A 15,513-nucleotide genomic window follows, 5' to 3' on the forward strand; every position below is an offset into this window, starting at 1 on the left:
ACTTGCTACAAATCGGATACCAACTGCTGGTTTGTTCGAATTTAAGAAAAACAAAACCTTTTTTTATGTCTGTCCTATAGGAAAACCAAAACTAAATAAACACAATCTGACTCACCTTTAAAATAATGCAGTGATCAAATAGCATTATCTGGCATTAACAGCCAGTGTAGTTATCGGGAGCAAGTCAGAGTAACGTTTCAATGGCAAAGCAAGGAATTAAACTTAGACCTCCAGGTTACCGATTCCGTAAGCAACTGTCTGAACCAGTGTTTGTCAAACTGCAGTCGTGACCGATGAATGAATCATGAAATAGAGTTAATGAGTCAGTCACAAATTTTTCTTTTTAAACTTTTATTTAAGTGTGATTTTCCAGGACCCATCAGCTCCAAGTCAAGTAGTTGTTTCAATCTCACTGTGGAGGGTGCAGCTCACAGTGGCCCAGGCGGGGATTGAATCAGCAACCTTGTTGTGAAGAGCACCCCACTCTAACTAACTGAGCTAACCAGCCTCCCCACAACTTTTTTTTTCTTAATGAAATAGAACAGAATTGATCAAGCTAGGATGGAGTTGAAAATATCAGACTGTATCACATGAAATTAAGAGTGACCATTGATTCATGAAAATTTTGTTTCAGGGGTGTGTGTGTGTGTGTGTGTGTGTGTGTGTGTGTGAGATGAGTCATGATGTAAAATGTATTTATTACGATGCATCATAATCAGAAAAGTCTGAAAGCTGCTGTACTAGACATTTCTTTTCCCAGAACTCACAGCTAATGAGTTCCAACCATTTGCCTTCCACATAGATTGTGATTTAAGTACTATGTAAAAGAAGAGAAAGAATTAGAAGAGGAAGAAGAAGGGATTCTAGAGCACCAATCAGGAGAGGTAGAACACTGGTGTCCACTGGTGGTAGTTGACAGGGTGAGACCAAGAGAAGGTTGGAAGAAAATGGGATCAACAAACATGACCTTAGGTGGGACAGAAAAGAATTACAGACGGGGCTAGAGATACAGATTTGGAATTATTTATATACAGGTAGAAAAGGACACTGTGTATGAACAGATGAGCTACCTCACTGGGATAAGTACTTACTGGAAAGAGCAGAGAACCTGGGTTTTACATTGAGAAAGTATGGTAATTTAGGGGTGCTAAAAGCAATTGAGATATTCAAAAGAAACAGAAAAGGCTGTTCAAGAGATGGAGGCAAGGGAATGACAGAAAACAAAACCTCCTTTCTCTGGCTCTGCTGATGCCTTCCCTTCATCCTTCTCCTTAAACTTGGTGCTCAGCTCCTATTCTTCCAGCTCTACACTTTTTTCCTGGTTGAATTGATCCCATTGCACAGCTTGAGTTATCACCTCAATGGTTAGACTCTTAAATCTCTATTATCAAGTCTCTAAAATCTCCCTGAAATTCCAAATCTGAATTTCCAAGAGCTTCGTATAGGACATGTCCCCTTAAATATCACGTTAGTATCTCAGCCATGAAATAGTCAAGACAGACCTTCACATACTAGAAATCTCCCTCCCTCACCCCGCCAACCCTCAGAATTCTTGTTTCTCATCAGTGGCCTCATCACTGTTTTAGACAACCAACCTTGACACTAGAGTTACCTGTGACTCTTCCTATATCCAAGTCAGTCATTATGCTGGAGTATCCATTGGGTCTTTAGCACCATTCCCACTCTATTCTATGTTACAGGGGCTAGAGGCCTGGGAGCCACATTTCCCCAGATGTCTTACCTACAGGTCTAGGTTGGAGTCTACCAATGAGAAGCACTTCCTTGAGATTTGGAAGATGAAAGAAAGGCAAAAGTATTGTTTTTGCCTCCCTGTCAATGGAGACTGGTATCTAGACTTCATGATTCACACCCAACATTCTCTTTCTACATCGGGTCCACTTTTCCTGCCTCCCAAATTCGTAATGTACACTACCAGCTGCCCCTACAACACTAACATGATTCCCTGTGCCAGAAACAGATATCCCTTTAACTTGGGCTTTTTTAATACATATACCCTCTAGATCCATCTCAAGTCTAGTGCCCTTTATGAGGCCTTCTTCAACTGCTCAAACACATACAGGTATCTTCTTCCGTCATCTCATGGGTTCCTGTGGCCCTAACCCACCTCGTGATTCACAGTTTTGATAGTTGTGTGTGTGAAATCCTCCCCACAATTAGACCATAAGTCCCTAGAAGGTAGAGGATTGTATTTTATATAATTCTGTTTTGTACCTTATGGAGCCTTTCCATAAATGTTTCTTGACAAGCCTGGTATGGAGTATCACAAGCTAAATATGGAAAAGTAGTCAAAAGAAGAAAGGGGTAGTTTGAAGGGCCAGATACAGCATATCTGAGGACTTGGCCTGGAGGGAATTATTAGTGACTTCAGTTGTTGAGGGACAAGTTTCGCTAGGGGGTAAAAGCAAAAGACAGACTGCAGGCGCTACAGATTGTACTGCCTGAGATGTTCAGTAATAATGGGCAGAAAAGAAAAGTAATAGTAGTTGGAAGGTTCATAGGTTTCCCCATAGTAATTTTCAACAAGATAAAAGAATGGTGCCATTAGTAAGGAGAGATTAGTCATTTTTGAGAAAATCAGTGTTGGAAGCCAGATGTGCCACAAAATGAAGGCTTCTTGGTGTAAAACCCAGTGTGTAATCAAGTTAAGTGTTAAATTGTGGTACTCTTTACAAGATTTATAGGAGTTGAGGGAAGGAAGGTTTCGGTGTAGACTGGTGCCATCAAGCAGCTCTTTGATGACGAGGCAGAAATCAAAGAATGCGTAGGGCTCCAACAGTGAAAGGAGTAAAGAGGGTTCCGAATAAGGGCAAAGCTAGAGGTTTGGAGGATAGCGTGAGCCGTGATTACATAAGAAAGAAGACTGGCCAGCCTGGAATGGAGGATTCATGCTAGTAAATAGTGGGAACCAAGAGTTTCCTGGGTAGAAGTGACAAAGGACCCCATTGGGCAGGCCAAAGAGCATGTCCTTGACTTGAGATGTGGTCATCGTAGGCTTTTGAACATGGAGGAATGAGAGAACAGTGTATGTTTTAAGACAGTTCATCTGGTGCAGGGCAGAGTATATGGGAAGGGAGACGTGTGTGGACACAGAGTGGGGCTGTGGAAAGGGCTCTCCCGCAGTAGGGGCAGAGCGTTTGCACCCGGGCTGCCTTCCGGAACCACGTAAATCATGGTCAAAACATGTCACTGAAGTTACTTCTAAACGAACCCAATGAACAAGAAGATAAGGCTTGCAGTATGCACCTCGCTGCAAAGGAAGGTAGACTAGAGGGGATTAATGGCTAGCATTTTTGGCTGCATCAGTGATCACATTAAAAAAGATTCTTTTTGCCTTTCTTATTTGCAAAAGCACCACCAACTGGCCTCGTTATCAAAATTTTCCATTCAGCATTTACTTGTATCCTGAGTTAAGCTCAGGTTTTGAATACCATTCCCTGGACTCATGGTCCAGAATGGAAATGGATCTAGAGCCCTCGTGGGTCATTGAAAAATCTAACTCTCTAAAAATCAGAACCTCAGACAAATGAGCTGTGCCAGGGTTCCCTCGTACGGTGATGCGGGAGTTTACCGCAGAGCTCCAAGGGAGGCTCTTTACCTCAGTCCTCCTAGCCTTGTTTCATAATTATTTCACTATTTTTCAGGCAGTCAGGGGAAGGGGCACCTTTATCTAATTAGCACTAACTTAGCCATAATAGCTGGGTTCAGTAGCTCTCTAGCTGTATGAGGTGATGAAGCCTTTCTTTTTAGTTTTGAGTTCAGGGTGAAAACAACTTTAGGAAAATATAATCTCTTTACTCCTCCATTTCCTCTTCCAAAGGTTTATGAAAACCCCAGATGAAATCATGAGTGGCCGAACAGACCGTCTGGAGCACCTTGAGTCCCAGGAGCTGGATGAACAAATATACCAAGAAGATGAATGCTGAAGGCACCAACCCTCCCTCTCAGTGGGCCGGTGGCCAAGGAAACTCCTGCCCACCAGGACTGCTGGAGGCGTGATGGAGCAGGCGGACTAAGAGTAGACAGGAAGAGACCCAGGAATGGCAGTGACCCTTCTCTTGCATACCAGGAGGGACCCAAGAGCACCTTAGACAAACCACCCAGCAAAGGCGGGGCTGGAATTCTGGCCGAGGGCACGAGCCTGGGACTCGGGTTACACGTTCCCTACTATTTCGGAATCTCTCCATCTGTAATTCCTCACCCTCACCCTTCCACCTATTGTTAGTTTCATGGTGTTTTTGTTTTTGTTTTAAGACCATGCAGTTTGACTTTTCATCATTCATCTAGGGGAAGACATCCAAGGTTGTTTTCATATGGAAATATATATCTATTATATATATATATATTTTTTGCAAATCTCACAAAGTGCAGCAAATCCAGCTGGTCAGGAAAGAGAATACTTGCAAAAGGGTTCAGGTTCCTCTTTATCCTACCACATGGATCAGGTTTGTTCCTGTTGCTGTTGGATCTTGGCTGAAAAAAGAAGAAAGAAAGGAAAAAAAAAAAAAAAAAAACGATGCTTTTAAAAAAGATAAAGTGAAAAGGAGAGCTCTCTTTTTCTCTCTCTTGCTCTCTTTCCTTCCCTGCCTCCCTTCTTCCCTTCCTCCCCACCTGCTGTTGAGCTTCAGACACCTTTCAGCAGAGTTCAGCCTCTTGGAGAGTCTGGGGAACGGTTGGCACCTAAACAGTCGGTGGCCTGGGTGCTTTCGGGCCAGCACCACTAAATCAAACCCACATCCCAGCCTTTGGCCACCTGTCGGAGGGAGACGCTGCTGTCCTTCAGAAAGATAAGTGCCAGTGCCGCGGGCTGCCTCTCACACGGCTGTGAGAAACATGCGGCTCGTGGTTCCCCAGAGCATCAGGTGAAGCTGGAAGTTCTGTCCACGTTGTTTGGAAGGACCCAGCACCTGGGGGTCAGCTGGCAAGTGCTGCAAAACGGCAAATACGGAAGACCACACAGGCCTGATGGTCCAGAAATAGGGGGGAGGGGGATCTGTTATCCCCAAGCAGGTTAGAAGAGGCTAGCGAGGCAGGAGGGGTCTTCTCTGCTCTGTCCGAAAGGCCAGCGTGTGGTCATTTCATGTCCTCCCTAATTTTTTCTTAATTCCTGGGCTTTTTTTTTTTTTTTTTTTTTTTAAATAAGTTTCCTGGTCCCCATAGGACACAGGGCATTTGAGAGGGGAGGACCCTGGAGTGTGCAGTCTCCGTTGCTAACAGCATTGGCCCAACCTTGGCAGACAGGAAATTCCTCAGATACGTTACTGTTTCCTTCTTTCCTTTTTGCATAGCTGTGTTTCCGAATGGACCTACTCGTGACTCTTTTACACCTCAAAATAAAGTCGATAGTATCTTGTAAGATGAGGGAAGCGCCACTCCTTAGTACTTTTGATGGTAACATATTTTTAGAGAGCAGCTTGGATTTGCTTTCCTTTTCTAGCCATCTAAATTGACTCTTCCAATACAGGTTCAGAATCCAATATTAGGCGTACGGGGTTTTCTTAATCCAGAAGATTAGACCTGCCTTACAAAGCATCCCCTCCTCGTTTCTCTGTTTCCTCGCCTCGGCAGAGTGAGTAGCACACAGCTCGCCCAGGGTAGGCATGTGACTGTCAGCAGCAGGTCCCAGGTGAAGCTGCCAGACACCCACCCCACACACGCGCACACACACGCGCACACAACTTTCTCTTCCAGCCGTTTCTGAGTTGAGTCAGGCACAGCACACAGGCACAACGAGTTCTCTCCTGGACCACTGACGAGAACATCAGCCTAGGGGGAGACAGGCCTAGATAGACTGACTATGGTTTAAGGACAGTGGAATTGAGGAGCGGACCAAGTCCCTTCAGTCTTGGTCTGTTCCTGTGTCTTATCAGACCACATGTAGACAGGGAAGCGGCCAGCCGGCTCCCACTGTCACACATTCCCTCGCTCTACCTTCCAGAATATTGGGCTTCCAGTGAAGTCTAGGACCTTGAGTGTGAGGCTAAAGGCTCCCATTATGAAGGGTTTGGTCTGACTCTCCTTGAATGGTGATGAAATGCAGCTGGATCTCAGCGTGCCACAGATGTCTTTCAAGAGTGTTGAGCACACACAGTGATACGTTTTCCAGCCTCTATGATGACTGATGCTGTATTTCAAATGGAGAGATTAAGCCAAATACCTGGTGTGTTGTGAAAGCCGTTGAGTTTAACAGCTGGAGAGAAAGGGTGGATTCTTACTGACGTCCTTTGTATGACTGAAATCAGAGACAAGGGCACGATGCAGCTGTTCCCTAAGATTAGGAGACCTCATCCTGGTCACTTAACCTAAGTAGGAGGACTCAGACTCTTTGTATTCAAAGAATTTTATGGTTGAATTATGGGGGGAAATTCCCTTTTGATCCAAGGATTTCTGTATTTGAAGCAATACCCTATAAGAATCTGTAAGCGTTAGGATGACACCTTCAGCCACTTGAAGAAGAAATAGAAGGTGCTAATTCCAGTGTAGTCTTTATTTCCCACCCAGGTATTACCAATAATGATTTTCTGTTGATTGCCTTAACAGCAAAAAGTCCTTCCCATTTGTTCTTTGAGAGAATACCTGGGCAGTGCTGACACAGAGATATAGTAGTTACACACTGCAGACCCCAAAGATTGCAGACTCAATTTAGCAAACCTTGAAAAGCACCTGCTAGACACTGAGGAATTCAATGAGGCGGGCACAATTCTGCCCTCCGAGAGCTTACAGTCTACCTGTAGAATCTATTCCAGCATGATATTTCTCACTTCAACACTACGTACTAGGGGTGATGAAAATTTCACCAGGGACCAAGGTAAAAAGCACATCTATGAACGGAATAGTTGGTCTTCCCCCATCATGGGAATTCTTGGCTTGCGAGACGAGAAATTGGAAAGAGAAAATGCAGAAGACATTGCAGAGCAGGAGAACTTCCTGCAGCTGTGTCCAGGATGGACGCGCTCACTTGCATCTTGAAATTCTGTAGCATCTTCTGCTCCTTGCACCTTGAGTTAGCCAGGCTGCCTCTTCTCCATCAGAAGACAGCAGCAGCAATTGGCGAGACTGGATTGTGTGGAAGTAACGTTAGCTCTAAGAGCTTTTGTCCCAAGGAAACTGGGTCTGGCCTAAGGCAGCATCTCCAAAGTTCCAAATCTTTTTTGGGGGTCCCCACAGGAAAAGAGGAATAACAGATTGATGGATTTGCTCCTTTCAACAGTATCTTTGGAACTCTCTGGTCCATTGTCTTTTTACACTGATCCTTGTCCAAATGAGAACATAGATTTAGCTGAAACGTAAGTGGCTATGACAGTATTTACCGAAATGACTAAGTAACCACCATTTCCACCTTTTCCCTGCTTAGGCTCCAACTCTGAGTACATTTTTGAAACATTAACTCTCTTTTGCAGAAGAGAAACCTGAGTATCAGAAAGGTAATACGACTCGCCCTAGGAGCAGACAGCCTGCCAGGGACAGAGTTAGGATTCAGATCCAGTCCAGCCATACCCCCGTTTGACCCATTCCCACCCAGGAAGCTGAAGATAAAAGATTTGGGAAAATACACAAAGAACAAAGGGCAGTTTTCTTTGCCCAAGCATTCGGTGCTAGTTAGTTTTCACCCACTCAGCCTGCTCTTCTGGGCAGAAACCTGGAATGAAGGGAGTGATACAAGAAAACCAATGCGGGGGGCGGGGTGGTGGGGTGGATGAGATGGCAATAATCCCTGCCTGTCTAAAAACCACAGAAGACTAACCTAATATTCTTGGCCCCGTCTGCATCAACACTAAACAACTACATACCCTGCATCTTTCAAATATGCCAAGTGAACATTCTTGAAGATTTCTCTTGTGACTGCAACCACCTGCAAACCAGAACCAATCCAGAATTTCTTTCTTGTTCTTTTTTTGTTTAATTTCTGATCTCTTGTTTATGAGGTGTGGGGTTTATAAGGGACTGAATCAAATGAATGTAACAAAAAGAAAAAAAAAACAACAAAAAAAATGCCTTTTCTCAGGGCCAGTGAGTTGCAAATAATTTTTAAAGAAAAGCCTATAATTGCATCATCTCAATAAATTTTTTATAAAAAAAAAAGAAGAAGAAGAAGTAGTCCCAAGTCTCTGTTTTTAATAAGATGAAATGGAGTCAGACAGGCAAGGTGCGCCAATGAGGTAAATCCTGTGTCCACTCAATTATGGTATAAAGTGCAGTCATGGTTTTCACTGGCAGGAAGCCTCTGTCACAGCAGTCTGCAGGCAGACTTTAGACAGGCGACACCAGAAAGGTCAGAGCAAACAGTTGAAAGCGGGGTAGCTGCCACAGGTGGGGAAATTTGCCAGAAGGAACCCCGATCAGAGATGTTGGGATCCTGTGCTGTGCCAAAGACCAGTTCCCTGTGGACTGAGGCAATTCGAGAGTTAAAGGACCGTAGGTCCTTTCACAATATAACAGCTTCTTCTACTGAAGCCATGGGTGTGAACCTCCAGGTGATGAGGGCATAAATGGGGGTCCAGCCCATAACTACACACAGGACCATGCTGACCTGGAAGGTCATCACACAGCTCAGCCCAGCCCCATGGTTAGAATGTCAGCCACACTGGCCAGTGGAGCCACCTGCCAACCCGCAGGCCCTTATGATTTCAACATCAACACCCTACAGTCCACCAGAACTCTCTGCCATCAGAGGTGGGTAGAAACTAAGGGAAGAAAGGAAAATGAAGCACGTTACATTATTATCTACTCGAACGTAGTTTGGGAAGCAGAAGTTTGAAATCAATGGTCTCAGAGAATGTTGTTAGATTATTTCTGTATTTAAATTGTCCTAGGTACTCTGTCTCCCATGACCATCGGTTGCTGAAATTTGGCCCTATATTCTATATGGTCAGAGCACAGCATCAAGTAATAAGCGTCTAAGTAATGCCTGTGGTGCTAAAAATGCAGCCGAAGCTACTATTTCTATAAGCCGGCATTAGTATCACCTGGGAATTGGTAGAAATGCAAAATATCTTCCCACCCCTTAAACTGAATCAAAAACTTTGGTGGAAGAGTTTAGCAATCTGTGTTAACAAGCTCTCCAGGTGATTCCCATACACGCTCAAGTTTGGGAATCACTGCCAGGATCAGTTTATTCATCGTAGTGTGAAAAAGAGTACGTGGCCATTTGAACAGCAAGTACATGGAATAATTGATGACAAGTAATTTGCATTAGCAGTACACACAATAATGCTGCATTTTCCTAATACTAGATATACTGTGGAATGAGGCTAAATGGATGCAGAATCACACACCAACATCTTCTTGCCTCCTCCTAACCTTTTAAGCAGTCCGTTTGCTATAAAAATGAGCTGTTTTAAAGGGTAACTCTTAACAGCTGACCTGCCCTTGCAAATTAGAGCACAGCAATTTATTCACTTATGCCCATTTACCTGTCTAGCCAGCCTAATCTAAAAATAAAAGTAAAAAGATCATTCTCATCTGCTGACTGACCTTGGCTTATCTGTCCCTGGAATTACTGAGCTGAGCCCAGTTGACCACGCAGCCAGGGTATTTTCAGGGGACTACAGAACCACTGGACTAGACCAGTGCTTCTCAAACCTGAAAAGTGCTTATGAATCACCCAGAGATCTTGGTAAAAAGCAGATTTTGCCATAGTATCAACATCTTGGTAAGTATGGGCAGGAAAGCTGCTCTCCTACCCTACCCCTGGGGGAGGCTTGAGATTAGCGTTTCCAACAAGTGCCCCAGCAATCGGATGCTGCTGGTCCTCAGACCACAGTTGGAGTAGCAAGAGACCAATGCTCTCCCGTCAAACCCCGAGATTCTGACCCTGACGCAAAACTAAGCTGGTCTTTCTCTTAGCTGTATTCCTTTGCCAAGTCCTCCCTAGAAGAGTCCTGGGTGCCAATCCTGCTCTGCAAGAAGTTTACTTGTTCTTCTTTTAGTGCAGCAACAAGAGTAAACACGATCAAAAGCCCTTCACACAGGGAAGGAAGAGCCGTTCGTGTAATGGACCTTAATACTAGCGCTCATAACCAGATACCTTGCAGTCACCATCCTTATCAGAGGGAATGAAAATTCCTGGTGTCACTGCCTCTCCTTCAGCCTCTAAAAAGACCAATCTTGATCCCTGTGAACAGAGAGAAAGCTGATGATGACATTCTCATTGTTCCAAAAGACAACATGATAGATGAGCCGCTCTTCCACCCAAACTGCCTGAGATGTTGACATTAAAAGGGAACAAACTTGGGGCAGTGTGCTGTCAGTATTTACACATTCCGTCTTTTTTTTTCTTTTTTCTTTTTTTTCTTATTTTAATTGAAGACCTCAGTCCTGCTAGATTGGAGAAGTAGATCTCCACTAGTAAAAATCACCAGGTAAATTCTGCCTAATCTCTTTTAAGGCAGAAGGTTATGCTTTTTCTCCCTAAACCCTCTTCACAACACTCCTCTAGAGTCCTCAGAGGGTCTCTGTGACTTTCCCTCAACCAGAGTTTTGGTCATGAGATCTCATACCAGACCCCCTGAGTTGAACTTTGCTTCCTCCCACTGCTCTGATAGCGCTACACACTCCCTGGGTGCCCCAGCTGCACGTGCTTCTGGAGAAAGAACGAACTACCAGCTTGCTATGGATTACTCACGTGCATCTGTCTGCTACTGGAGCTCTCTCGGACGGGAGAGTGTTTTACTCACTTTTTTACAACAAACCCATTTCATGGTGCCTGGCACAAGTGTATCTTAAGTGTTTTGAATAAGGGAGTGAAGTCAAACCTTGGATTACACAAAGATTTCATAGATAATGACACCAAAAACACAATCTAGTAAAGAAAAAAACGTAACAACATTAAAAACTGCTCTTCAAAATACACCATGAAGAAAATGAAAAGACAAGCTACACACTGGGAGAAAAGATGACCCTTTTATGTACAAAGTAAGACAGGTATTACATGAACTGAACGTATCTTCACATTTTTATCTTACCTAAAACTATCTTGAAAGACAGTTATCTTTCCCATAACTAATGTTAGTCACTCACACATAAAAGACAGATACATTACATGTCTACTATAATAAAACCATCTTCAAAATGTATTTTTAAATTATTTCTTCTGTCTGTCATGCTGGCAAAACACTTTTCATTGTTCTGTAGTTCATAGTCCCACTTCCCTTCCTTTTTGTGAATTTCTGAAGTAGGCAGCGTCTTGGGAGTCATATTAAAGGGTTTTTTAATTAAATAATATAGGGATGGAGTCCCGGAGAGCAGTTTCCAGTCTCTCGACCTCATGTGGAAAGGTGCTGGCTCGGGTGGTAGATGGCCATCAGCTGTTACTAGTTGGCCACCAGCTGTGACCAATTGGCCATTGGACACTAATATAGCTGCAATGGCTATGCTGGCAAGCGCGGATTGAAGCTAGCAAGTGCGGTTGGCAGAGAAGCAGACAGTGGATTGCAGATCGTGTGGCTCCTGCTTCCTGTGTCTCCAACTCAGCTGCCAGCAAGAATATAGGGGTATGAACCCCCTAGCCATGGCTCCGTTGGTGTTCCTTTTCGGCCTCACCTTATTCTGTGTCCACCCACGAAGAGTGGGACCAGAAAACTTGCATTACAATAATAAAATAAATCACTCACTTCCGGTCAACAGCATTACATGCTGTGTCATTTGGGCCTCACAATTTTAGTCTATTGAAACTAAAACAGGCAAAACAACATTTTTATGTTGAATAACTATAGTGTACACCTGAAACTAATATAATATTGTGTGTTAGCTACATTTTAATAAAATTCTTTAAAATACCACAAGACAAGAATAATATTTATAATCTTTGAGGGAAAGAAAATGTAACAACAATTTTATACTTAAGATGTCGTTCAATTCTAGAGACAGTAGGCATTCATGCTTCTTAAAATGTTTGTACTTGGAAATAGTTCAAGAATATACTGTGTGATATTAAAAACAACAACAAGAAAAACCAAAAGCAACATTTTTAGACAGTGGGCCTCAGGGCTGGGAGAACACCCTTCAAAGTCCAGGTGTGACCTGCTGCGTCAGCAGCAAAACTGCCATCAGAGATAGGGCAGTCCTAGCGAGGGTATCAGTTTTGTCCACCGGAGGGTTCTGTCTCCTGGGAGTTGAGTGTCCAGCTTTCATTTGGCCAGTCACATCAGGAATCCCTGATAGAGACCCGAGTTCATAATTGGTGGCAAGTTTCTGATGTATTCCATTCTTTTTTCGTGTCCCTTACGTAGACTGGTGGTTGACATACCTGGCTGGCTAGCTGGCCTGAGAAAGCAACAGAGCAGAGTGATTAAACCAGTGTGATCCTAGTCAGAATGCCTGGATCCAAACGCCACACTTCCTCTCACTAGCAATATGACCTCAGGCCATTTACTTAACCTCTCTGTGCCTCAGTTTCCTCAGACATAAAATTGGGATGAGAATAATACTACTTCCTACCTCAGAAGGATGGTTGTGAGGATTAGATGAGTTATTACAGAGAAAGGACTTAGGCACGTGCACAGCACTGTAAATATTACCCTTTATTATTTTTATACGTTATTCTGGATCTATTGAGCCACCAACTGCTGCTTCACCCAGAGCTGCTCTGCTTTGATCAGTTCTACACATCGGATTCCCACAAAAAGATACCTTACAAAAAGAAGTTTCCACTGCTTCTGTTTTATTTTGTTTTAGTCTGAACACTGTAGAAAGAGTGCAACACCATTACTTTACAGATGAGGGGTCTGAGACCCAGCCAGGTAAGGGCCACCTGAGCCCTCTCGAACCCCCCAGCTACCTGAGCCAGGGCCCTGAGCCTGGCCTCTTCCACGGGCCAAGTTCTCAGCCTCAGAGAACCTGAGCACTCAGTGATATTTATTTGTGGCAACAGACTCAACCCAAAGGAAATAGTGGCTTGATTTAGGTTTACTGAGAATATTTTCATCTGGTTTGGTTCCAGCTCAAAGGTTTTCGGAAATGTGTATGTATTGTTCTATTTAAATTGGTTTGTGAGGTACCTTGATTTTGTTTGCTCCTTCTTGTTGAAGAAGTCCTGGCTCAGATAACATGTGCACAAAACAATGTTTCTGGGGTTCAATTTCGGGACTGGAAATTAGAATGTAACTTTATCCCTAGAAGTGTGGCCATTTGGGAAACCAGGAGGTCCAGCCATGAGACATTCCTGACCATCTTGCTCATGCTGGAGTCCTGGCTTCCTTTTTGAAAAGAGAAAAAAAGCACACGACCAGGTTCAGACTGTTCTTTCTAGTCGAGATGAATCTTCATACAGAACAGTACGGCCATACTGGGTTCTCGTCCCATCTAACCACTGTCTCAAACATTTCACTGAAGGTCTGGGCCTTGGCATCTTGGAGAATTATTGTCCTCCAAGCACTATTGAAATGTTAAAATGAAGAAAACATGTAACAATCCTAGCACATACTCGTGCAGGTTAGTTCCTTTCCTTTCCTGCCTGCCAAAGCCACCCCTCAACCTGCCCACACACTGCCGTTCCAGCACTAAATTTCTATAATTCTGATTCTATAGAATCCCAAGTGGGAAAAACACCCAATGACAATTGCTGAGGGATGTGAGACTTTTTGTTTCTAATCAACTGAATTGTCACTTTATCTCCTCAAGACATCTATGACCCCTAGTCAAGACCCTGACCAAAATAAGGTAGAATGCCCTTCAATGCAAACTGGGAAATCAGAACATCTATTCCCTGCCAGCCTTTCCAAAGAGGAGCCTCCCCAAGATTAGAAGTCTGTGAGTTCCTCCCCTCCCCCGGCCTCTTCCTCCTAGTAAAAGCCTGGATGTGCCATTTGCATCAGCTTGGAATTGATTAGTCAAATCAATAGATGAATGCAAATTTTCCAAGGAATTTGAAATGTGCTTAGGGCAATCTAGTTTGGAGCTTTTTCCTTTCCTTTCGGTTACAGCCCCAATCCCGGTTCCTACCTGAGGAAAACCCAGGAGAACATGGAAATCTTCAGAGATGGCTTTATCCCCAAACCAAAGATTTTCTATTGAAAGGGAAATTTTGGTATTTGTTTAGCCTTTGTAGGTATAATCAAGGTTTTAGACGCTCAACTAAAGCTCCCTTGCTAGTGGATGCTTCATTCTCTCCCTCTGTTCTCAGTGTTTACCACCATGGTCCTCTTCAAATATTGCCAATAATGGGATGGCACCTGGCCACATGCAAGGGCAAGCCACCCTGAGGACCGCTGAGCCTTTCCCATCAAGGGTGTGGACTCAGATTCAAATTCAGCATGAGGGGAGGAAGAGGTGGGCACTTCAGGGACTCCCGGACTAGGCCACTCAGCTGAGACATTTGCCATGAAGAATACCCAGTTCAGTTAGTTCTATGCTTACTTACAAAGGTGTCTTCCACTTCAGACATGTAACGTGGATTAACCAGCAGTCAAGCAGGAATTACACCAATGTAAAATAATTATACAGTGTCATGATGTAGCCGCTCCTTTAGTCTCCCTCACTTTGTAATTTTGGGTGCCAGCCTTTGGATGGATTCAGACTTGCCAAAGCACGTTTCATACTAGGTGTTCCACAGAGAACCCTACTCTGGGGACACCGCTCAGGCCACAGCATAGTTCTAACAGGTCTAGTCCCTGGGCCTTCAGGCCAACTTCAAATTATTTTGAAATATGCCTGCCCTTTGTTTTTTTGAACATATTTTGAAGGAGCTCTAGGTGCCTCAGGTGGTGGGTAGCTTCTGAGATGGTTGAGTAAGCTTCCTCAGGGAAGTAAGATCAGGGCAGTCTGGTGAAAAGAGCACAGCTTTGGGATCAGGCAAAGCTTTGGAACCTGGCTTTACCCTTTGCAGCAATGTGAACTTATAAAGAATTATTCATCTTCTTTTAGTAGCCATTTCCTTCTCTACAGTTCTGAAGGGGTTCTTTGAAAAGTCGAAATAATGTATATAAAGTGCATGGCATATTGTAGATGTTCCATAAATAGTACATATGAGTATTCAACTGGATGGGTCCTTTCTGCAGAAAATAGATGGATAGGTGGATACAAAATCCTCTACCCAAAAATTTTATCTTTCATTCACCAAATCTTACCTAGATTCTCTCTTCTTATTTTGTTCTTTTTTCCTTCTTATTTAAGAAGAAGCAACTTCAGCAAAAGGACTGTTCTAGTTTTATCTTTTTCCAAATGAATCAGCCGCTTTCCCACTTAGTAATTGGAATTTTAAATCCTGAGTAAAAATCTTTATGCTTGCATACCTTACATCTAAAAATTCTATAACAACCACATGAAAAGTGAAAAGGAAACTGAGCCTCAAGAGTGGGTAAGTTACCTGGTCCAGTTCACATAGATAGAAAGCAGGAAAACTTGGTTTCAAACCAAGATCTTCCGATTCATTTTTTCATGTTCTGTCATGTTATCCGGGTTAGGACACTTTTCAAACCACTGTCAGCCATTGACATAAATGTTTTTGACATAAATGTTTCTTGATTTGGCTACTAGAGAACAGGGCTCTTAAGCAGT

The 15,513-nt window shown here is 43.5% G+C and overlaps 1 protein-coding gene across 3 annotated transcripts in view; it reads left to right on the plus strand.

The window, feature by feature from the left end:
• ETV6 (ETS variant transcription factor 6) overlaps window positions 1-8,061 on the plus strand; it is a 223,750-nt gene extending 215,689 nt beyond the window's left edge. For all 3 annotated transcript variants that reach the window (XM_033117450.1, XM_033117451.1, XM_033117452.1), the window contains one exon: window positions 3,839-8,061. In XM_033117450.1, the coding sequence (XP_032973341.1) occupies window positions 3,839-3,944 (106 nt within the window). In that variant the 3' untranslated portion in view covers window positions 3,945-8,061. The remainder of the gene's footprint in view (window positions 1-3,838) is intronic.
• The last annotated feature ends 7,452 nt before the right edge of the window (window positions 8,062-15,513 follow it).

This window comes from Rhinolophus ferrumequinum, chromosome 10, assembly GCF_004115265.2.
Source record: "Rhinolophus ferrumequinum isolate MPI-CBG mRhiFer1 chromosome 10, mRhiFer1_v1.p, whole genome shotgun sequence".
Classification (NCBI taxonomy): domain Eukaryota; kingdom Metazoa; phylum Chordata; class Mammalia; order Chiroptera; family Rhinolophidae; genus Rhinolophus; species Rhinolophus ferrumequinum.